We start from the raw sequence: 24,473 nt of genomic DNA on the forward strand, positions 1-24,473 counted from the left end.
AATGAATAATTATACATTTCATCATATAGACCTATAAAGGAACTTCATGACAAAAATAAAAATGTGTAGCCTTTCTGGAGGTGTATCACATATTGCAAAATTTGCATGATTCGTACAGACTACTATTTAAAACTTTTATATATAGATATTTTTCATTTCATGTTGATTTAGAGACGTGGGATTATAACACTAATTAAAAAGAGAACTAGCTTATCACTTGTGTAGTAAAGCCATATATTTTAAGTAGCGTCTAGCTAAGAATCATGCAAAATGTGATTCATGGGTAAAAAGCCTACATATTTTTATTTTTGATATTTTGTTTGAATTGTCATAGTAAACAGAAATTAACATTCAGTTTTTCATATAACCAATGTTCTTACAAGATAAAAATTATATAGAATGCACTGTAGAATTCAAAATTAAGGGAGACAACTCATACACAATAGAATCGATTGGATTTTCAATGTTGATTATCTCCTGAGAGCAGGCAGATCTGAATGAATATTTACACATTTCATACTATAGCCCCATAAAACAACTTAATTACAAAAATAAAAAATATGTAGCCTTTTTGGGGTGCATCATATTTTTCAGATTTTGCATGATTCTTACAAAGACTGCTACTTAAATATGTTATATACCTTATTTACCTAGTTAAAGATCACATTAATAATACATTTTTTACAGGCTGTGACATACACCCCATACAATGAAAGAATAACAGTTACTTGGGAAGGATTCATTGATATCCAGTCATCCATATCATCCTATCAGGTCTCATTATGGAATTTGTCTGCTTGTTCTAATCAAAGTACTGAAGCACTGATGGTGAACTGGATAACTTTAACTTCAAACTATTCACAATACACCTTCACAGATCTCCAGCTTCAGGTAAAGAGGCAAATTACCTTTTACTTCGTTGATTGATTTAATTTTTTTGTATATGATATATACATTACAGGTTGTAATTTCAAACTATATTCTTCATTCCAAAATTTTCAGCATATAGACTTCTATCAATATATAGTTTGAAAAGAAAACATTCAGTAAAAGAGGGAACTATTTTCCAAGGTATTTAGAATAAAAGTACCATAGAACAGGTAAAATTTTATTGTAAAATGGATGTCCCTTTATGTGCACTCCAGCCATACGAGATAAAAAAATAAATAAGTTAAAGAGGTATGAGGTGAAAAATCAAAAGAGGATACAATACATAGTGTTTTAATCTTTAGTCATTATCCTGTCAACTAATAGTTGACACCAATTTTTACGATGAATTTTTAGTTCAGACCACTGGATCCCATCTTGTTCAAATGACTGCGGGCAGTTTTCTGCAACATTTACATTCTATACTTCAAAGCACTGGTTTTAGTTTAAATAAACACTGATCATTATATACATATTTTATGTAGGAAAAGACACCTTACATAGTAAAGCTACGAGCAACAAACAATGCCAGACTTACAGTAGATACTGTATCTTCCCCAATACTATATGATGCCACAGAACCTACCTCAGGACATGTTGTGGATGGAATAGACTTCCTCAATGACAGAGTCTGGTTTGGATCTGCATCTACTGTCACAGGTAATCTACATTGTATAGACTTTCTGTCATTCTAGAAATCAGTGCTAATATGTACAGTTCAGAACAGCCTAAAAAAGTCAGGTTAAACAACTTAACCAGACAGTTTTCTTCAAATTTAATATAAAGTTTTACCTTTCCGTATCTATTGACTATTTCATTTTTTTTTTCTATATGTTTACTTTTGATTTTGCTAGATTTCCTTTTTCATGTTAGCCTTATAAAATCATGTTTGCTTAACTAATCTCAGAGATAGCTGGCATTTGGTGGACAGGATGTTGATACTTTTTTTGCATTAGGAAGTCAACAGAAATAAATCTCACTTGATGTTGATTTCTTTCTAATTTATTGTTATTCATTTTACCAGGTTCATTCCTTCACCTTGCCAATCCAAATGGTCTTCCTTGTCCAGTTCAGACCATATCTATGGTTGATGATCCTTTGTGGTCTAAGCTTCAACAGATAGGTTTCAGAGATCCTAGTGGTCAAGACTGGTCCCTGGTTCACAGACAGGAGAATATTCATAATTTGATCCATGATAATGCTATCAGTATAAAACTAGCCAGAGATGTCAACAAGAAACAAATGTTTACTGGTGCATATATGAGACCAGCAGATTTGGGGAATGGTGGAACTTACAAGGTTGATATTCAGTGTTCATTTTGATACCCTGCCACTTTATTGTGGTATTATGTGATACCCTGCCACTTCATTGTGGTGTTATGTGATACCCTTCCACTTCATTGTGGGATGGTATTATGTGATACCCTTCCACTTCATTGTGGGATGGTATTATGTGATACCCTTCCACTTCATTGTGGGATGGTATTATGTGATACCCTGACACTTCATAGTGGTATTATGTGATACCCTTCTATTGAGTTGACTGGTGTTTGTCCATCGTTCTAAATTGTCTAGTAGCATTTTTTTAGATGGTTAATGAAACCTTTTCAAACTTACTAAAGTACAAATAATTATCAAGATTAAATATTTAGGACAAACCTTTTTGGTATCAAGTTGTGCTGTTTTGAACAATTGTCATCTTCCTCTTCTTGGATTTTCAGGTGATTGCTTATATGATAACAGATTTTGAAGGATTTTTTTATATTAAAGTTTTTTTATAATAAATTAATACTAATATAAGAACATGTTAGGTTAGATATTTGGCACAGTATGTCTTTTACATACATTTGTCTGTCCATCTGTCTACACCTTGGTTGAAATAGTTTTAGCTTAAACTACTGATCATGGTTACTTGATTATTTGATAGAGGTTTTCTATACATATACCATATTGTAGGATTTAATTTCATAAGGAGAAGCATAACTTTGTTTTGAGCATATAGTTAGATTTCAGATTTTCTCTTCTCTACTACCACTTATTACAGCAACTTATTATTTTACAGAAGTTTTATATACCGTATTTTCCGGACTATAAGTTGAATTACCTAATTTTGAACAAAATCGCCGAAAAAAACATAGATAAGTCGAATTCGGCAGATGAGTCAAGGGTCAGATGTGTGCATTTATATCGTAGGTGTCAGCGAAAATATGAATTTAGCGGTGTGTTTTCAACAGCATACTATTCCAGCGATGTTGCGAAGTATAATAATTCTGAATTAAATTAATATTTGTGTTTTTGTTAAAGTTGTCCATGAGTTCAATTATTTATCAACAGCTCTAAAACCTTAGATCATCAGGTGTACAAAATCGTTAACATGTCAAACGTGGGCACCCATTTGTGAAATAAGCAGGAAATTCATTTGATAAATTGGTCATAATTAAGGTCGGTAATTAATAAGCAATATAACCTGGTATTACAAAATACAGTGAAAAATAATTGTTACCTGCAAATTTGGTTTCAATTAGCCATTTAGATAACACCTTAATTAATTAAGATTTGAGTCTTGTGCGAATGTGTTACAACTTACTGTAAATGGGTAAAAATTTGCATATTAAAGGACTGATAACTCCAGAACACTTGATAATGTCTTTCCAATTAAAAAAGAGTTTTGATAATGTATCTTCTAGAGTTTGTTTATATATTTTAACAATTTCAAAGTTTTTTTTTTTTAACATCATCATATTCATTCATAAAGGACAGCAGCAATGATCAATAATATTCAAATTCAATCACTGATTTGAGTGATGGCTTTCTTTGATTGCAGTTTACCACAAATTTTGATTTAAAACAATAAAAACGAACTAAACAAATGTAATGAAATGCATTACAGATGAGCATTTTTTCCTGAAAAATCCTTATATAAGTCGAAGTGGACGATAAGTCGAGGTTGACACTTTGCTGAAAAAAAATATCGACTTGTAGTCCGGAAAATACGGTAGATATTTCATATTGTGTGAGTTCATTTCAGACTTACGTAACATTAGTTTCCTGTTGAAAAATTATGTTTATATTATCATCATATGGTTAAAATAAACAAAGTTTGTAACATTGTATTCCAGGGGAAATTATCAGGAAGAATCCTTTCCTCCCTCTGTTTCTAGTTGTTCTCATTTCTGCTTTAAACATTTACCCTTGTTATGATTTTGATAATCTGTGTATAGTTTATTGTTCCGCAACTTGGTTGGATGTAATTTAATATCTCGTTTGATGCCCAAATATTGATAAATCTTAAGCTTATATGATATTTATACCCCCCCTCAACAAGTGGATGGTATATTGGAATACCTATGTTCATCAGTCATTCAGTCTGTGCATGCAAATTTTTCATTACAGTTTTCTTGGCTTCTATTTGATGGATTAATTAAAACTTGGTGTGTGGCTCCATATAGATGAGGCATTTATTTTTTAAAATTTTGATTGCTCTTCGATGTCAACTTCCTGTTTTGTGAGACTGCCATTTTTCACTGTATTGAATAATATAGAGAATTTTCTTTAAAAAAAATCTCTGCTCCCAATGGATGGATTGATTTCATATTTGATGTGTGGCTTCATGAAGATAAGCCGTCAATTGTGAGTAATTTTGGTTGCTCTTTAATATCAACTTCCTGTACAAGTAGGGGTATGCTTAGCACGACAGAGTGCAACTTAATGTTTTTTTTTCTATACTAGGTATAGGTTTTCAAAACTGTTCATCATATGAAACAAATATATGTGGCACAGTTATGATTTTATTATAGATTACTGTAAAGGCTGCTGGAGGAGAAGGTATACCAGTGACTGGAATTACATTCTGGGATGGTCCTGACGATGGTATAGCTCCATATGATTATATCACAGAAGAGGACTGGACTCAGAATATATGTGACTGTTGTCTGGATGTCCCTATTCCACAGGTATTCATATTTACAACACTATTTACTCATTTGTATAATCATTGTTTACTAACTTGTGGTTGGCCTAATACATTTTAAACGTAGATGGTTATTGATTAGGTCTTAACTCTTTACCAACAAAGTTGTAAGAATTTTAAATTTGTCAGTTCATCTTCTATAACATTCTTAAGTAATTCTAGAATCAACAACTAGAAATATCTGCAGATTTTGGCCTTGTTTTTTATTATAGATCATTTTTTTATGTGGTGATAAGATTTTACACTTTGGATGACCCTTCTTAATAGAAAAATATCACATAACACTAGCATTTATTGAAACTAAAGAAAAAATGAAAGAGAGTATGCAATTGACATTAATAAGCGTAATTCAATCTGTGAAATAGTTTCCAAAGCTATTATGCTTTTGTATTGCTTGAACAAAATCAACAATATATGATATTAATGGTAACTTAAAGTATGGCCATATATGATCTAAAAAATCAATCTGCTGCTAAATTTACTAATTTTTTTGGTCACTGACTCATTCTATATATGATGCATGCATTTCATAACTATACAAAATGAAAAGTTGCCAGTAAGTAAATGAGTAATATATTTTTACTGAATTTACTTGGAACGTGATAAGTGATAATACACAAGAAATAATTAAGATTTTGTTTTATATATATATAGGATTGGATATTGTGTTTTTTGTAGGGTTGTTCCATCTGTAATTGTTCATCCTACAGTACTGTAACTACACCACAACCAACACCAGATCTGTCACCACCATACGATATAGTAAAGAACCCAGATGACTCAGTTGTCACAATACCTATTGATACAAACATCCCAATAGCCCAGAGAGCTTGTGGTGTCCAGATTTTGTCAGGTTTAAATTTTATCTTTTTTTTTTTTTCAATGTATAGTAAAAATATTTTTATCAACAGTCATGTAAGTTTGCATTGCTTTTCTCTTTCAGCTAAAACTGCATTTTGTTTTATGAATAATTCATTTGTTCCAACTACATTTTTTTTACTAAAGAGTCAATAGTCCCTACTCTGTTTTACTCTTGTTTCATAGGATATAAATAGCATTTCTTCCACGTTTATTAAACCAGTGTTACAACTTGATATTCAGAAAGATGCAATGTGCAAAGATTTAAGTTGAAGCATTAATTTTTCTTGGGCATCCTGGGTTCCGTAGTATCAGCAATTGCTTCTGATATTCCTTGGGAAAAATATGATGTACCAATACCTTAATAAAAAGTCTGTATTATGTCTGATTGCTCTGGGAACAAAGTTTCTAGTTAGATTAGAAGGTCACCATTATCAAATGTAAATATACTTACTTTTTTATTGAAACTTGGTTAATTACAGGTAACACTCCCCAGGTAGTAGCATGGTGTCAGGCATACAACAACACACAGCGACTGATGAAAGCCAAAGTTGGTTTGACATTTGATCCTGCAGCAGATTATCATGTTTATAGAATTGTCGTCAATCCTCAAAAAGATGATGAAGTTAATGTAAGTATTTCTTATATGTTATACTTCATTATAATCAGCTCATCAATATATTTATTTTCAACTTTGTACTTAGCATTGTGCAGGACACATAAAAACTGCGTTTTTTTTTTGTTTTTTGTTTTTTGTTTTTTTTTTCTTGTTTTTTTGTTTTTAATTTTAACCTTTAATGAGATGTTCTTTTTTTTTCATTGACTGGGCATATTATAAAGATTTCAAAGTATTTACATGTTGATTTGTATCAAAATAAGTATGTACATCCTTCAGGGTAGATGTATATATCTCTTCACTCTTTAACCACTTCTATTTATGAAATGAAACTCTGAAGGTCTGACTAGGGGAAATCAGTGAACAAAACAATACGAAGAAGATCTTGACTAAACGAACAACATCGTCATAAATTAACATGTAATCTTAGCTAGGAAAAGCTCCAGTCAATAAAAACCAATAGTGACCTCAGAGGACACCTGCCTTGCTGCTCAATGAAGATTAATTCTGGTGTCCGTATGTAAAGAAAAACAACTTTATGATGATTTGAGAAAAAAAAATGTCTGTTTAATCACTTGTGTTTAGAAATTATAAGTCTTTTATCATAAATCATCTTTTTTCTAAACTTTTAGATAAATTGGTGTATGGAAGTGTATGTTGATGACACAGAATTAACAGAACTCTGTGGTATAGAACCACCAGGCATATCTACCAAACTTATCCTACATGTATGGAATCGTAACAACTATGTTCCAGATACAACTGATCTCTTTAATGTGTTTTCTGTCAAAGCTTACTATAAAGACTTAGTAATGCCACCTAAGGTTGGAAATTTATGTCGTTATGGAGACCCATTCAGGGGTGGAACAAACCCAGTGATCAAGTACAAAGCAGGAATAGGTTCAGAGAAACTTCTGACTGATGTTGTAGATTTCCGTGAGATATACAAGCCTTGTATACCCTGTAACCCTGAGTGTTCTCTGGTACAGTGTCATTCTGGATGTGATATTGAGGAACACACCACTGTGATCTTCACTCTAAGTGACCTTGATCTTCAACCTTATGTACTTGCAGAAAATGATACAGGTCATGAATATAATAAATCAGCTGCTTACTATCTAACAGGTACAGCTATGTACATCCTCTCTGAATGTTTAGTATGAACTCTAAATAATGCACATACTTATTAAAACAGGGCGACGGACAAGAGAGATTTTCCGGAGATTTAAAGGGTTTTTTTTTTTGTTTTTTTGTTGTTTTTTTTTTTTTTTTTTTTCAAAAGATCAAAGGAAGTCTAAACTTGAGACATGAACATTTGCATGAGGTTTTTTGAATAGTTTTTTCATGCTTAAAAGATTCCAACTCTCATACCTAAGGAACAGTCATATCAATCTTGAGAATGGATCAGTTCTGTATGTATTTCGGACAGAAAATAATTCATTATATATTATAACTTATTGTACTATATAGATGGCTAAATTTGTCCATTACAGTTAAAGTACAGCTTGGTTCAGGGTTGACAGCTATGGCATCCTCAGATGGTTTCTATGTGGACTTAACCCCTCCAGTATTTGACCCAGATGTCATGTTACAAATCTATATAGATGTTACCCAAGGGGAATTTAAACCAGTCAAGTATCAGGCCTCCAGTGATACCATCAAGGCCTATTGGTATTGTTATGATGAAGAAAGCTTAGTTAAGGTAGGCTAATTGTAGCCAATATAATACTGAAATAGCTGTTTCATTGAACTGAAGACTATTTACCATATTCAGTAAAATATTGAAGATTACATAAATTAGAAATGTCACAGAAAAGTGTCAGTTAAGAATGACAAATTTGATTCTTTTTCTCTAATTGTCTTGGTTAGCTTATGTCTTATACTTTTTAAGGCATGCTTTTTCGAGACAGGTTAGGGTATTTTTTACTGCAATTTAATGTTAAACTTGTTTAATTTTTATCACAGGAAAATTTCTGGGCGATAGGAAGCACAGTTGGTGCCGAAGACATCCAGCCTTTCACATCTATAGGAGTTAGACAGATTGGTATTAACAGTTCACTGGAAGGTATACTAGAGACTAATCATACATACTATGTCTCTATCAGGTGTATCAATGGTGCTGGAAGAGTTACACAGTGGAATGATGATATAGGTCAGTATATTTAAATTTTCTATTAACAAATTAGTAAATATATTTAAGGGTTACAAGTATTAAAACAAATATTCTAAGTTTAAAAATCAAGTCATAAGGATCAAACTTTTACATGTAAGGAGGTCAGTTAAGTCAGGTGGAGTAACATGGTATATACTCTTTAACATACTCCTTGTACATTTCCTGGGACAATATAGAATTTGTTGTTTTTTAAAGGCGTGATTGCTCTATTGGAACCACCTAATGCTGAGGCTATCAATACAACAGTAGTAGGAGCTAAGAGTTTTGACCGTCCTGTCACCCCTATGGATGCTCAACGTGGTACTGACCCAACCAGTATTGGTTTCACCTTTGAATTGAGTAATGAGGAAGGAGTCAATAGATATGGTAGCTGTTAACAAAAATTATATTTTAGCAATATTGAAAAAAAATGAGCAACTGTTCAGTCTCAGATTTTTATAGTATGTTATGGACATTACTTTGATACATGGAAAGGAGGTATATTCATTTATACCAGCTTCTGGTCCTCTTATTTATTTTATAAAATTTTAGCTTATTAACTGAAATTTATTTTGTGTTTGTGTAGTAGAATGATGACTGTAACCAGACAAAAACGTTTTATCAGCTGTTAAATATTTTCAAAGTATCATTTTATGCAAATATAAATAATTACGTTATTTGGAGGTTTGTCAACGTTTTTTGGCCATATACTTCAACAGTCTTTTTGTCAAAAGTTGTTTTGATACAAAAGGTTTTTATGGTTGGAATATTTAAGCTGTTGATCAATTATGGCTAATATCTTCTGTAAAGAAAAATGTAATAAAATCAAGTATGTGATTCTCCAATTTGGCAGAATTTGCATGATTCTTACAAAGACTACTACTTAATTCACCAGTTTGACAGAATTAATACATTTTGTTTCCATAACGCATTTAGATTTCCATGTTACACGTGGGTAAACAATAAAAAAAGGTTTTCTTTTTGAAGTGTTCATTCATTTACTTGCATGATATGAAATATCCATGTTGATTTTACTAAGTTTAATTCAGAACTGAATTTGATAAAAACCAAATATTCCCCTTTACTTGTTTGCCTTTATTATAGGTAACTTGCTGTATTACATGCCCTTGTTATTAAAAATGAAATACGGTGAAGTTTCATGAGATATGTTTTTTTACATTTTTGTAGACATATGTATAGGTACATCAAAGACAACAGATGACATTTTTCCATGTACATACGTTAGTGTCAATATATCTGGTAGGGTTCTAATTCGTAATGGATCTCTCTATATGAATCAATACAAATTGTATAATCTACATGAATTACGACATGACCAGAGTCTCTCCACATCGGACACATTCCACATGGAACCAGGGAGAACATTGTTTATTACACTGAGAGCCTGTAATGATGCTGAGCTATGTAGTAACAAATCTCTTGGATCAGTGACAGTGATGGATGATAAAGCAGTCCTGAAATCCTCTGTTAATGGTGAACCTATAGAGATGGAATATGATATGTCTACCAGTAGAAGGAAGAAGAGAAGTATCAGTGATAGTCTGATTATTAGCACTCCTAGTGGTAAGATCTGTTAGATTTTCACCCAAACATATTGTGTCTTGTGTGATAATCTAAGATAACTTCATCCAAACATGTTGTGTCTTGTGTGATAATCTAAGATAACTTCATCCAAACATGTTGTGTCTTGTGTGATAATCTAAGATAACTTCAACCAAACATGTTGTGTCTTGTGTAGTGATCTTAGATAACTTCACCCAAACATGTTGTGTCTTGTGTGATAATCTAAGATAACTTCATCCAAATGTGTTGTGTCTTGTATTTCAGTCTAAATTTAAAACAGAATGTTAGGTGTACTATTACATTGAATCTTATTAAAATAAGACATACTGATTGACTTATTCAGTTACTGCATGTAGAATCTAACTTCACTTCATTCTACTTTAACTTGGCGGGTTGTTTCTAGAAAAGCAGAGGACGCTTACCCTACCGGTGCACCTGGTCCATGCTCCCAGTTTTTTTAGTGGAGTCTGAGTTGCTCATTTACTTTTGTTACTTATTATGTATGATTATAGTTACTTTATGTTCCTTGTTGTGTATGTCTGTTTTCCATGTCTGGTCTTTCTCCCTGGATTACATTTTTTTGATTACCGCTATAACCTTTGTTCCCTTGATTACTCTTTTATTCAGGTGACCTTTTCAGAATCTAAGGGTTTTTATTTTGAAGACATAATAGAAGTAGAAACTGTTTTGCTGCTATGAAAGGTCACCTTAACAGTCTTTGTAATGACTGCCAAGAATTAACTCCATGATCTGCTCTCAATGCAAACAGGCTACTTCTAGATCACTATGGTAGTCCAGTCTCTCTGAAGAATAATGTTATATGGTTTGAAATAGCTTAATAAATGTGTTTTACCTAATTTTAATGTCATTACAGGTCTAAATCCTGGACAAAGTTTGTTGATGGAACCATTGGATAGCTCTGATTTGCATACAGTGTATGATTCAGTCTCCTCTACTCAGTTTAAACCTTATATTGTCAGTCCTAATGACACAATGACCTCAGTACATAGAATGCTCTATAGGAGGTGAGTACTGAACATACTGACACCCTGACTTATGTACATAGAACACTCTATAGAAGGTGAGTACTGAACATACTGACACCCTGACTTCTGTACATAGAACACTGTATATGAGGTGATTACTACACATACTGACAACCTGACTTCTGTACACAGAGCGCTGTATAGGAAGGTGAGTGTTAGACTGACAGCCTGACTTCTGTACACAGAAGACTGTATAGGGAGGTGAGTGTTAGACTGACATCTTAACTTCAGTACACAGAACACTGTATAAGAGATGAGTGTTAGACTCTTTCTTAGTGTTAGTAATGTATCATATGTATTGCATTCCTAATGAAAGTAACTTATGTATCAAGGAATATTTTCTCAATCTCAGTGTTTTAAAACAATGTCCACAAAAGAAAGAACGCTTACAAAAATGAATTGAATTTTGACAAAGACAGCTTTTCTTAAATGATAACTTACTGGAAATGCAGAAACTTTCTGATTTTATTTTTATTTTATTGGCCTATGAAACACAAGTTTAAGTATCCAATGTGTCTTTCTTCCTTTAACTATAAAAATGAATTAAACCACAGTGTGTGTTAAGTAGTGCTGTGTATTTAGAGATTATTTTTTACTATATATTTCCCCATCAAGAAAGTTTAGGGGTTAAAAAGGAATCACCTTGTATGCCCATCTGTCCATGTTTCTTGTAAGCACAACTCTAAAGTTCAAGGAATTTTGATGAAATTGTTGGAGATAATTGAACTTATGTGTTATACATTTAAGTGCATTTGAAGCAGGGGACATTTTCTTTGTGAGCATACTCACAGAATTTCTAGTTGTAGTGTCAAACGGGGAACAAGTGTTTGTGTAAATTTCCCAGTCCTTTTTCATGTAGAATTCAACTGAAATTGAGCTGTAAATATCAAATGAACTCAGATTTTCCTGACACCTATATTGCTGAAATTTTGTTTAATTACTGCATATACTGAGTAGGTATTATGAAAGATTTGCAGTCAAACATTTTTCAAAACTCTTCTCCTCTGACACTACTGGACCAATTGGAACCAAACTTGGTATGAATGTTCCTTGGGGTATCCTGCATAGAATTGATGTTGGGATTTTTGATCCATTGAAAAACATGGCCGCCAGTAGTTTTTTTCGCATACAATACCTGAACCAATCCATGCAACTAAAATTTCGATCGGTCATCGATCACAGATCAGTTTCCAGTCAGTCATCGATCCGTCAAACCATTAAACTGGTGATCGCATCACATGACCACAGAACTTACAATGTATTTTACGGTTTTTGTTGTTTTCTTTGTCAACTTTACACATATTTACATAATGTAATAGATCTAAACATCAATTTATACTTTATTCTCATCTCTTATATTTTGAACAGATATTACTTCATTTTCCATAACAAAACTGCGACCAGATCGGTCAACGGTCATCGATCCGTCAAATTGTTGCGCGGATCAGTTCAAGGACCACATCTCCAAAACCTTAAGGTTTAGCCAAATTTGTTCCATGGCTGAAATGATCCTTTTTATAAGGCCTTCAAAAGTTTTCAGTTTCAAAATTGTCAGGTGACTTCTTGTAAGAGTTATTGCCCTTGAAAGATGAAAAAATGCATTTGTTTTTATAGTTTTCAGCCAATATCTTGAAAACTATAATAGAAACTTTCAATCACTGAAATGATCCTTATGATAAGTCCTACCGAAGTCTTTTTGAGTCAAAATTGTTGGACAACTCCTTGTTAAATTTATTGCCCTTGAAAGACAAACTTTAACAATGTGAGCGATTCAGGCTCCTAGGAGCCTCTTGTTTCGTTTTGTTTTTTTTATTTTTCCAAAAAGATTTGTAAACATCTATATGGTTGCTTTCGTTATATTCTTGGTGGACTGGTACTTAACTTTGATTGCTAAACCATCCAAAAAAGGCCCCTGTAATTTGGAACCTCATTTTTAACAGAACTCCTGTAAACTATCTATCACACATTATAGTAATTCAGTGGTGTAGCTAGGAGTTCAAATTTAATACAAATTTTCACTTAAAGTTCCAACATTTATCTTTAAAGTAGTTTCCTCTTAATTTTGTATCTGATGATACTAGTATGTTATATGCAGGCATTTGTAATTTGCTAAATTACAGGATGAGTTTGTATACCTGATGCTTGCATTTTAAAATGGAATGTTTCTATATTCAGAGTATCATCCAGTTTGTTTACCTTTACACTGGTTCCAATAGGACATCTACCAATGCCAGGACCAGTAAATATTACTTACTATAATACATCAGTAGACAGAGACAGTAGACTTACTCTCATCCACTGGAATCCTGGTAAATATATGTCTTGTCAATGAAATCATTTGTATGTCCCACTGAATCCAGGGACAAAGACCAGACATGGAAAACAGACATACACAACAAAGAACATAAAGTAACTAAAATAATACATACAAAGTAACAAAAGCAAATGAGCAACTTTTTTCCCTACTCTAATAATTAAAGTACCATCTTATTTCCTGTAAAATTAACTTCAAACATACCTGCCAACTTTTGTAAATCCCCATGGGGGTTTTTCAGGCGAGGCGGGTGAAAGGACAATTTCGCAACATTTTTATTGAATCAAATTCAAAAATAATACACAAAGATCAATTTCTGTATTCTGGTAAACTTCCTCTGATTTTTGTTTATTTTTGTGAGTGATAGCATTTCACTTTGGTACTGAGACTCAAACATTAAATGGTTTTTTCCAGTAGTAAGAGCTCTCTGAAGTTAATGCCTTATTATTTTTTTTAAAATTCCTTCTTTGGAGTAGAAAAGGAAACAGATATTGTGGAATGCAACATAGTAAATATACTCAGGGATCAATAAGTGTCTTAAATAAGTCTTCTTTTAGTGTATATATTGTATATCATTTATTAGAGAAATACTAAGATTTTTTCTTTTTTTTATACGTAGGCTTTTGGAAGACATTTTATGTCATAATGTTTTTCATTCATCTTTCTACACTAAAAAAGAAAACAATAAGATATGTTTTAGGGCTTTGAACCAGTTCTTCCTGCCTTTTTTCTTTGTTAAAGGGAGTTCTTTTTTTCTAACTTTTTGTTTCAGAGTTATGGAACTTGAGATACAAAAAAAGGAGGGACTGGCATGTCATGCTTGGCTGTTTAATAAATATAATTAAAAAAAAATCTTACAATATAGTTGAAAAAAAAATCACAAAAATAAATAAAAATATGTATTACAATCAATTCAGGGGTTGAAAATTCCTAAAGCCCGACGCCTGGGACTAAAAAAATTGCACCTCAGACTTGCCGTTTTTCAAGGAAATAAGTCCGTCAGGCATGGCAAATCTAAAATAATGAAGACTATTTCTTGGAAGATTTTGTTGTCATTATTTGGACTATGTTTCTCGATCTATTCCCTGACTTGTAAATAGTTATAACTTTATTTTTAGAATGGGTAATCACTAGATCGATCTATTGATTAGTCATTCTCAACTCTGAATCACACCTGCACTTGATCAGACAAATTTTTTGACATACTACAAATTTTATTAATCAAGCGCTGGAATGATAAAGATCAAGTTTCGTTGATAAACTTTTGAGGAAAATATCGTTGCTCAATTACAATTTCACAGTTAAAAAAAAACGGCGAAACAGAAAGCTGATGATAAGGCATCAGACCTGGAGATGGAATCAATTGACACTGTGTCTTCTTCCCTGCAAACATTGAATTATACATAAGAATATCAGATAACAAAATTGCTTTTATATCGATTGGGACTTGACACAACATTGTTAGGGCTTAGTGTACAAAAGATGGAAAAGTCCAGGGCTTTGATCCTCCCAAAACAATTTTCAACCCCTGCAATTGCTTCTGTGAATAACAAAAATGTATACTTATTTACTATGACAAGAATAGGTATGGTGAATATGTCAAAAAGACAACCCCCACCTGGATTAAAATTTCCACCCATTGGTCTTCAATGAATGATGAAGAAACCCTCACACCACAAGGCAGGCTGCATCTAGCCCAAAACATCCTAATACATAGGTACAGCAAGAGAGTTGCCCTTACATACTCCAGTAACATAAAAATGAATTAGTTTACCATAACAGGATTATGAATATGAGCATTTATTTTCAGTTGACAGCCATTGGGAGTTGACAAGTAAAACCTGTGGAGAAAATGAAGACACAGAGACATTACATCCTGATGGCAGTATATCTGTCATGGTAATAATTTTAGCTTTTGCGCAACAAGTGATATATAAGACCAATAAAATGTCAGAAAGACAGTAACCAACTCTCATGTCTCACATGAAGAAGCACTGAAGCTGTTAGTGGTAGCTCTTGATCCTTTCATTTTAGCTTGCATGGCCTTTTGAGCTTTTGCCAGCTGCGAACAATTCTTCAAACATCTCATGCTGGAAAACAACTTGAAAGATTTTAATGAAAGTTTGCATGAATGTTCCTTCGGATATCCTACCCAAAATTTGTAGTTGGATTCTGAACAAGGCAAAAAATTACCACCATGTACATTGATTGTCTTCCTGCTACAACTTGAAGATCTCTTCTTAAGTGTCCATTGGGTCAAAGTAGTGGACAATTATGCAAAATCCTTAATTTTTAGCTCACCTGGCCAAAGGCCATCTGAGCTGTTGCCATCACTTGGCTTCCGTCGTCATCCGTCGTCGTTGTTAACTATTATACAAAACTCTTCTCCTCTGAAACTACTTGACTGATTAGAACCAAACTTGGTATTAATGTTCCTAGGGGTATCCTGCTTAGAACTGATGTGGGGATTTTTGATTCGTCAAAAAACATGGCCGCCATTACTAAAAAATAGAACATAGGGGGTCAGACAATAGTTTTTCACATATATCTCCTAAACCATTAGGTTTAACTGAATTATGACACTGTTAAAGTGTTCAACGTGATGAGATCTATCTCTGGTCAAATTTTGGTTTGAATCCGTAAAGCCATGTTGGAGTTATTGCCCTTTTTCAACGATTTTTGCTATTTTCAATGTTTTTTCTTTCAAAAATCTTCTCCTCTGACACTACTTGACCAATTGAAACGAAACTTGGTATGAATGTTCCTTTGGGTATACTGCATAGAATTGGTGTGGGGATTTTTGATTCGTCTAAAAACATGGCCGCCATTACTAAAAATAGAACATAGAGGTCAGACAGTAGTTTTTCATCAAAACCATTAGGTTTATCCAAATTCTTTCAATACTTAAAATGATCCATATTATTAGGACTACAAAAGTCTCCAGACTCCTTGTAAGAGTTATTGCCCTTGAAAGGGGAAGAATGACTTTTTTTTAATAGTTTTCAGTCAATGTCTTGAAAACTATGATAGATTAAAAGAAACTTTCAATTGTTGAAAAGACCTTGTGATAAGTCCTACCAAAGACTTCTTGAGTCAAAATTGTTGGACAGCTTCTTGTTTAATTTATTGCCTTTGAAAGGCAAAATTCAACAAAGTGAGCGATTCAGGCTCCTAGAAGCCTGTTGTTTCCTTCCATGTAACTTTGTTTAACTTGTGATATTCTTTATGTTTAAATGCAGTGTTTCTTATTTTAGGTATGTGGAACCTGGACAGATCCTACGGACAATTCTACCTCCAGACGTAAAAGACGATCAGCCTCAGGTGTACAATATATGTCACAGGAAACACAGTTCTCCCTATCTGTAGTATCAAATTCTGTCCACAACACACCACCCAGACTGATAAGTCAGGAAAATGTTACAATGGAGGAAGATGAAGGTATGGTCTTCTGTTCTCAGGAATGGAGGAAGATGAAGGTATGGTCCTCTGTTCTCATTTACAGGAATGGAGGGAGATGAAGGTGCAGTCCTCTGTTCTCATTTTTAGGAATGGAGGAAGATGAAGGTCTTCTGTTCTCATGGAATGCTGCTATCAATTTGTTGATTCATTTTTTCAAATTATTTTTATATGTTATTATTTAGATTATGATATAAGTATGGGTTTTTGTTTTGTTTTTGTTTTTTAACATGCCATAGTATGAATTAATTCCCTTTTTCTTAAAAAAAATGCATACAAGATATCTTAAATAGAAATCAATGAATTGATGTTTTCAAAGGGATATAAAATAGTTCAAGGGTTTGATATGGTAACTTCTTATAAGCATAAGATCTTCTGAGCCACTCATTGTTTTCTAACAGGTTTTTTTCCAGTATTGTATTTACTTTCAGGCACTTTACAGTATCAGTTAGAGGCTATAGATGATGAGGGTGATGTCATTATTTACCTTCTGGATGATTCTATTTACGTGATGGGAACCCCAACTTTGACTAAAGATGGAATGTAAGGTTCATGTATTTTAATCAATAAAGATCATTTTATTCAAAGTTTTATTCTGTTAACTTTTAGTCACACCTGTAAAAGAAGCATTTATTTCACTTGTGCAAGGAAATATCAGGTCAGATTTATGTAACATATCCTAAGAAATCATTATTGAATGTTGTATTGAATCGATGCTGCTTTTAATTTTAGGTTACTATATACACCATGTAAGGACTGTTCAGGGATAGAATATATACATATAGTTCTCTCGGAGTCACAGACTGATTTCCCTCCTGCTACTGCTAATGTGACCATTGTGGTGAATGTCATCGTGCAGAATGATCGTCCTGTAGAATTCCTCACACAGTATGGACAATCAGTGTTACTGGCAGACCCAAGTGAACCTGTTATTGTAAGTAGGCTGAATGAAATGAATTACTCTATTGACAACTCCAAGTATAGTTCTTTATAACTGTGAAACACCTGGCCAACAAGATGATAAATATATGGTATTTTGAATGTAACTTTAGTTTGAAAAATTCAGTTATGAAGGATCATTTTTATGAGATAGTAGAATCTTTGTATCTTTTATTGTTATAGGTATATTTAGAACAGATGACTAACTATACAGAACATCTTTGGTCAGATTCCTTTGTGTCTTTTATTGTTATATATTTAGAGCAGATGACTAACTATACAGAACATCTTTGGTCAGATTCCTTTGTATCTTTTATAGGTATATTTAGAACAGATGACTAACCATACAGAACATCTTTGGTCAGACTTTGTATCTTTTATTGTTATAGGTATATTTAGAACAGATGACTAACTATACAGAACATCTTTGGTCAGATTCCTTTACTGCTGTTTTTGGTGCTTATGACTCAGACTTGCAGGATAATTTAACTCTGATGGTGTCTCACCCAAGTCATGGAAATCTTACAGTGTCAACCAAATTCACAACTCCTCCACCAATGGGAGACTGTCTTACAGATATTTTGGTAAATATTCTAGGCTGTGTCAACCCCACTCACAACTCCTCCACCAATGGGAGGCTGTCTTACAGATATTTTGGTGAGTATTCTAGGCTGTGTCAACCCCACTCACAACTCTTCCACCAATGGGATACTGTCTTACAGATATTTTGGGGAGTATTCTAGGCTGTGTCAACCCCACTCACAACTTCTCCACCAATGAGATACTGTCTTACAGATATTTTTGTAAGTATTCTAGGCTGTGTCAACCCCACTCACAACTCCTCCACCAATGGGATACTGTCTTACAGATATTTTTGTAAGTATTCTAGGTTACAGACCACCAATTCAACCAATGAGCATTTGGAACGTACGCAAAAATAGTCCTACGCAGAAATTACCCCTGTTCCTCATAGTGCTGTGAAAAAAGTTCTCATCTTATTTAAAAAATTTAAACAGTTTCTGAAAGGAAAAACATTTCTGTACATTTTATAGGTGCATTTTGCTTCTTGTGATGTGAAGCTTAATCTCCATAATGATTTTTAAATATACCCCTATCTTGTGAAAACACTGGGATTTCCCATGCTATTTATAGACCCTTCACTTCCGGTGACCAGTACTGCACTGCAAGTCTGCTAACCCCACATGCCATTCTGAGGATTGTGAGCTGACATATGTAGAATCATGCTGATATATAGTCCTCTGCAGGTTAAAGTTAAGGTAAAGTCCAGAGAAGCCATTGAATATTGTGAAATTAGCATAGAAGCCTATGGGAAGTGGAATTAGTGGTTTTTAGCCTTAAGCTGAAGCCATGGCAAAATGAAAAGTTTCTTGAAATAGCTTTAAACTACTTGAAGATCTTGTTAACTTTGCCATGAGAGGAATACACTACAAAAATCCTTCAAAATATGCATTTTTTTAAGTTATAGGTCCAAATTATGGAAAATTGGTCTTTTTGGCTGATTTTTATGTCCTATCTTGTAAAAAGTGTAGAAAATTTAGTAAAAATATCAAATATTAAACTTTGAGGGCTATATTTACCTAAATATGGTGGTAATAAGCAATTGAAATCAAGTTTTGTGTAGATTTGAGCAAAAATTAGGTTAGAAATGAGGAAAAACTCACTTTCATTACTGCGGTTAAGGCCATATAAGCATTCCCCTATGGCAACATGGAAAATCCATTATTGAGTACTTTTTTTGCTTTAGGTGCCCTTTACTGGTCATGTTTTAATGTGAAAACACTGTATTTACAAATTTAAAGCCAAATATATCACCTTTTGTGAAAATTTAAAGATTTAGGATTTTTGACATGTGATCAAGAAAAAGGGGGAGGCATGTCAGAAATGAATTTTTAAAAATAGACCAATTTCTCAGAAAATGATTACTTTTAAATCTATCTCTTTATTAATATTGTTAAAAAACAAGTTGTGATTGATTTGTTTTATTTGAAAAGTCAGAAAAAGTTCTTTGCAAATATTTAATGCATTTAAGTATGGTAGAATATTGTCACTTTTTTGCTCGCGCAACTTGGTTACCCTATATTTAAAAATCAAATATTTAAAAAAGTGCTTGTCACATTTCACTGAAACTTTGCAAATGCATTCAGTATGTGTGTAGGAAGATACCTGTATAGTTATTTATTTTTTCTAAGACAAAAAGTAACTGTTTAGGTTACAGACCACCAATTCAACCAATGAGCATTTGGAACGTACGCAAAAATAGTCCTACGCAGAAATTACCCCTGTTCCTCATAGTGCTGTGAAAAAAGTTCTCATCTTATTTAAAAAATTTAAACAGTTTCTGAAAGGAAAAACATTTCTGTACATTTTATAGGTGCATTTTGCTTCTTGTGATGTGAAGCTTAATCTCCATAATGATTTTTAAATATACCCCTATCTTGTGAAAACACTGGGATTTCCCATGCTATTTATAGACCCTTCACTTCCGGTGACCAGTACTGCACTGCAAGTCTGCTAACCCCACATGCCATTCTGAGGATTGTGAACTGACATATGTAGAATCATGCTGATATATAGTCCTCTGCAGGTTAAAGTTAAGGTAAAGTCCAGAGAAGCCATTGAATATTGTGAAATTAGCATAGAAGCCTATGGGAAGTGGAATTAGTGGTTTTTAGCCTTCTAGGCTGTTTCAACTTGACACTTGTACTACTCAATCAACACCATATCATATTTTCAACATAATTTAATGGTTTCCAATGTAACACAGCTTTACTTGTTAAAGAAGTAATTAATACATACCATGATATAACTTTACTAAAAAAATTCATGGTTGGTATGAATCATCATTTCTATGAAAACAAAATAAGTCAAATACATGTATTTATGGAAGTGTTTTTTGTAATCTTTTTGATTCAGGTTAATGATCTACCCTGTGGTAACTTTAGTTACTCCTTGCCCTACAATGCATCAGACATGTCATGGATCTATGTCACACTGACCTACATACAGCCATATGGTTACTATGGATATGACTTTATCAAGATGTATGTTATGGATGGTAGTAATAGCTCCACTGAAGTTGTCACTCTTCAGATAGCCATCCTGGAGTCACCCTGTCAGAACAAAGGATCTTGTCAAGGTAAAATGATTGACCTTGTTAAGTACTAACTTATATTGGAAGAAATTGCATGTGTCACTAGACATTGGTTCTGTTATATTAATGAAATGATTTTTTAACTTTAGTGAAGGCAAAAAAGAGTTATGGCTATTCTATTTCAAATGATGAAAAGGTTGGTTTCTCTGCTAAAGCAGGTTTTATTACTTCTTTTAGACCAATGGTCCCAGTGAACTTGTGTTTTTTCTTGTCTGAGGTTAATTATTTCTTTGACATCAACTTTTCAGAAACTGTTCTTGGTGGACTTCGATCAAACTTAGTAAGAATAATAAGAAAGTCTTTTACAAAATGTTTACTTTATGTGTTGTTCATTAGGCAGATGTAACCACTCAGTTTTTTTCATTTCATTTCAGCAAAATATGGCAGTAACTATCCCTGTGAAGACAACCACCGTGCTGAGAGTTACGACCAATATTATGTTTGTGTTTGTCCACCAGAGTTTACAGGACAACATTGTGAAGTGGATGTCAATGAGTGTTTATCCTCTCCATGTCCAGATATATGTACCAACACCTATGGAGGGTACCAGTGTTCTTGTCCTGACTGTGGACTTAAACAGTGGATGATAGCTTTAATTGTCCTGTCTATTGTACTGCTCATCAGTATAGTAATTGTTGCAGCACTGCTCTACAGACGTTACAGGTAAAACATACATGTCGTCTGTAGTAGGTTGCCCTGTATACAAGTTTTAGTTTGTTCCCATATTGTTGAAACCAAATGCCACTTTTACTACATCTGTTGGTGTTGGAGAATGGGAAACAGCTGAGAAAACCTAACATCACTTAAATGGTATACTAACGGTAATCACTGACAGTACATACCCAAGGTAGCCCTAACATGATTTGTTGTTTAATTAAACAATTACGGGATGACAGGGTATGGTTTTTTCCTCCCTTCATGACAGATGTATGATTCCAAGATTTGAAGTCATTTTATTTTAGTTGACTTTCATCAATGGTAATAATTGTTCATTGAACTGTTTGTGGTTCCACACCACTCACTAATTATAATAACTCCTCAGTAATAGGTTAAAAACCACAATAAGAGGAATCTATCTTAAGTTTTTTTCTTTGTGATGGTAATCAGTGATTAAAGTTTGTTTTTTTTCCTTTTTTCAGAAAGAGTAAAAAGTGGGCAGAGTTCACTGGGTTGGTACCAAAGGAAGCATATGAATGTAAGGATGCTTGAGACAAAAAATGTCATCATGACTTATCTTATTTTTAGGGACTTCTAAGCTTTTGAATGATTGTAAAGTAATAGATTAATGGATAGGGTTCAGAGGTGCTTAAAGTGCCACTGTTTTCTTGAAAAAGAAAATACCTAATATATTTAATGTAAGTATTATGTATTCTGTAAGGTTTTTTTTTTTTATAAAACAGGAAGAAACATTTGATGCCTTATTAGCTAATTGTAAACTTCTCTACTCTGGTTGATTGTTGAAGTTTATATAGGGAATAGTGTGGACAAACAATAGACATTCCCCAGATGCTGATATTAGTCTTACCGTTTGACTTAAATATAAGCACAATTGGCTGATTATCACAGAAATGAATTGGTTCTTTGTTAGCAAATTAGGGGTAAAGTTTTCTTAGTAATTGATTAATTTCACTTAATATTGAAAGAAACAGAATCTCATAACTCTGTCATAAGAAACACCTTTCCTTTACCAACTAAATGACTTATTACTATGGTTTTGCATGTTTATTTCACTTGGTCCAATCTTTCCTTCTTTCAAAAGTTCTTGTGAACATATAATCTTCAAATTTATTATAGGAAGTATTGGACCAAATAGTTATACATTTGTTAACCCTTGTCTTGCTACACCCAGACCTATTTGGGATTGGACCTGGTTCTATTCCTATGTTTAGGAATTCAGCTTAGTAGGGACTAAAAACATCCCTTAATATACCTTGTCTTTACAGGTAGTAATGCCATTTTGACTAAGTTCAATGAGAAAATAAAGTGTATTACATAAAATTTCTCTCCTAGAGATCATAAAAAGTGAACAGGAAAACTTAGTTACTGATCTCTTGATTAATCAATTGGAGGCTTGAAATTTTAAGTAAATGACTGATTAATTTGTTGGTTGTGGTTCAGTGACCTTTGGCAGATATTTTAATGTACTAGCATACAGAAACTACATCTTCTGGAAAGTGTTGCCCCATTCAGACACCCTTATATGGTACATGCTTGGCATTTGGTATGTCCTGCCCAGTTCTATAATAACAAGATCAAGTTGATGTTGACTATAGAACTTATTAAATTTGACATAGCACGATAAGGGGAATTTTGGCATTTCCCACAGCAGGCCTAGATAAGGGGAGTTTTAAGGTTTCCCATAACTTGATAAGGGAAGTTTAAAGGGAGATTTAGGGTTTCCCACAACAAAATAAGGGAAGTTTTAAGGTTCCCACAGCAGGATAAGGGTAGTTTTGAGGTTTCTTACAACTTGATATGGGAAGTTTTAAGTATCCTACAGCCAGATATTGGAGTTTTGAGGTGTCCCAAAGCAGGATAAGGGAGATTTAGGGTTTCCCACAGCACGGAGAAACATACAGTACTTAAATTTCCTTGTTAATGACTTTTTTAGATCCTGATGTTTTGGATGAAGATATTGATGATTCTGGAAATCATGGACAGGTGAACATTTATCACTACGTATATATAAGCTGTTTATTTTCCTTGTTATCTTGAATGTTTTTTTGTGTTATACAAAGTCCTTCTGAAACCAATTGTTCCTTTGGAATTAAATTTTATAAATTAAGTGTATATCTTTGCAGTGTATATGTAACATGGAAACAGGCAGGTGATATACTAATTTGCCCTTCATAAACTCAGTAGTTTCATTTTTCAGCTCACCTGGCCCTAATGGCTATTTGAGCTATTGGCATCTGTCATTCTCCTTGTTAACATTTTTTTTTTTTCAAAACTCTTCTCTTCTGAAACTACAGCACCAATTACATTTGTTCGGCATGATGAGATCTATCTGTGGTCAATTTTTTGTGTAAATCTGTTAAGCCTTGTTGGAGTTCCTATCTTTTACAGTGTCTTTTTGCTATTTTTTATTTTATTACTCTTCAAAAAATTCTTCTACTCTGACACTTCTAGACTAATTGGAACCAAACTTGGTATGAATGGCCCTCAGGGTATTCTGTCCAGAACTTATGTGGGGCTTTGGTCCATTGAAAAAAAAATGTAGATATTACTAAAAATAGAATGTAGTGGCCAGACAGAAGATTTTTTGTGTATATCTCCAAAATCTTTAGGTTTATCAAAATTTTTACATACATTGGGATAAAAGTTCTCAGCATGATGAGATCTATCTGTGGTGAAATGTAAGTGTAAATTTGTTAAGCCATGTTGGAGTCATTGCCCTTATACAGTGTTTTTTCACTATTTTTAATGTTACTTTTTTTTT

At 33.2% G+C, this 24,473-nt stretch overlaps 1 protein-coding gene across 2 annotated transcripts in view; it reads left to right on the forward strand.

Moving 5' to 3' along the window:
• Window positions 1-24,473, forward strand: part of LOC148618746 (uncharacterized) — a 230,942-nt gene that overhangs the window by 203,480 nt on the left and 2,989 nt on the right. The window contains exons 149-170 of one of the 2 annotated variants that reach the window (XM_088577925.1): window positions 688-891; window positions 1,413-1,587; window positions 1,952-2,226; window positions 4,725-4,880; window positions 5,576-5,750; window positions 6,238-6,386; window positions 7,004-7,496; window positions 7,865-8,073; window positions 8,337-8,523; window positions 8,740-8,910; window positions 9,712-10,107; window positions 10,982-11,132; window positions 13,329-13,462; window positions 15,278-15,366; window positions 16,722-16,905; window positions 17,355-17,466; window positions 17,656-17,857; window positions 18,252-18,446; window positions 20,797-21,019; window positions 21,409-21,697; window positions 22,174-22,229; window positions 23,646-23,695. In XM_088577925.1, the coding sequence (XP_088434051.1) occupies window positions 688-891; window positions 1,413-1,587; window positions 1,952-2,226; window positions 4,725-4,880; window positions 5,576-5,750; window positions 6,238-6,386; window positions 7,004-7,496; window positions 7,865-8,073; window positions 8,337-8,523; window positions 8,740-8,910; window positions 9,712-10,107; window positions 10,982-11,132; window positions 13,329-13,462; window positions 15,278-15,366; window positions 16,722-16,905; window positions 17,355-17,466; window positions 17,656-17,857; window positions 18,252-18,446; window positions 20,797-21,019; window positions 21,409-21,697; window positions 22,174-22,229; window positions 23,646-23,695 (4,275 nt within the window). Of the gene's footprint in view, window positions 1-687; window positions 892-1,412; window positions 1,588-1,951; window positions 2,227-4,724; window positions 4,881-5,575; window positions 5,751-6,237; window positions 6,387-7,003; window positions 7,497-7,864; window positions 8,074-8,336; window positions 8,524-8,739; window positions 8,911-9,711; window positions 10,108-10,981; window positions 11,133-13,328; window positions 13,463-15,277; window positions 15,367-16,721; window positions 16,906-17,354; window positions 17,467-17,655; window positions 17,858-18,251; window positions 18,520-20,796; window positions 21,020-21,408; window positions 21,698-22,173; window positions 22,230-23,645; window positions 23,696-24,473 lie in introns of those variants that run through there. The other variant, XM_088577926.1, reaches the window with a different exon arrangement.

Source organism: Perna viridis, chromosome 4, assembly GCF_037379345.1.
Source record: "Perna viridis isolate PV_CMFRI_1.1 ecotype Kerala chromosome 4, ASM3737934v1, whole genome shotgun sequence".
NCBI classification, from domain to species: Eukaryota; Metazoa; Mollusca; class Bivalvia; order Mytilida; family Mytilidae; genus Perna; species Perna viridis.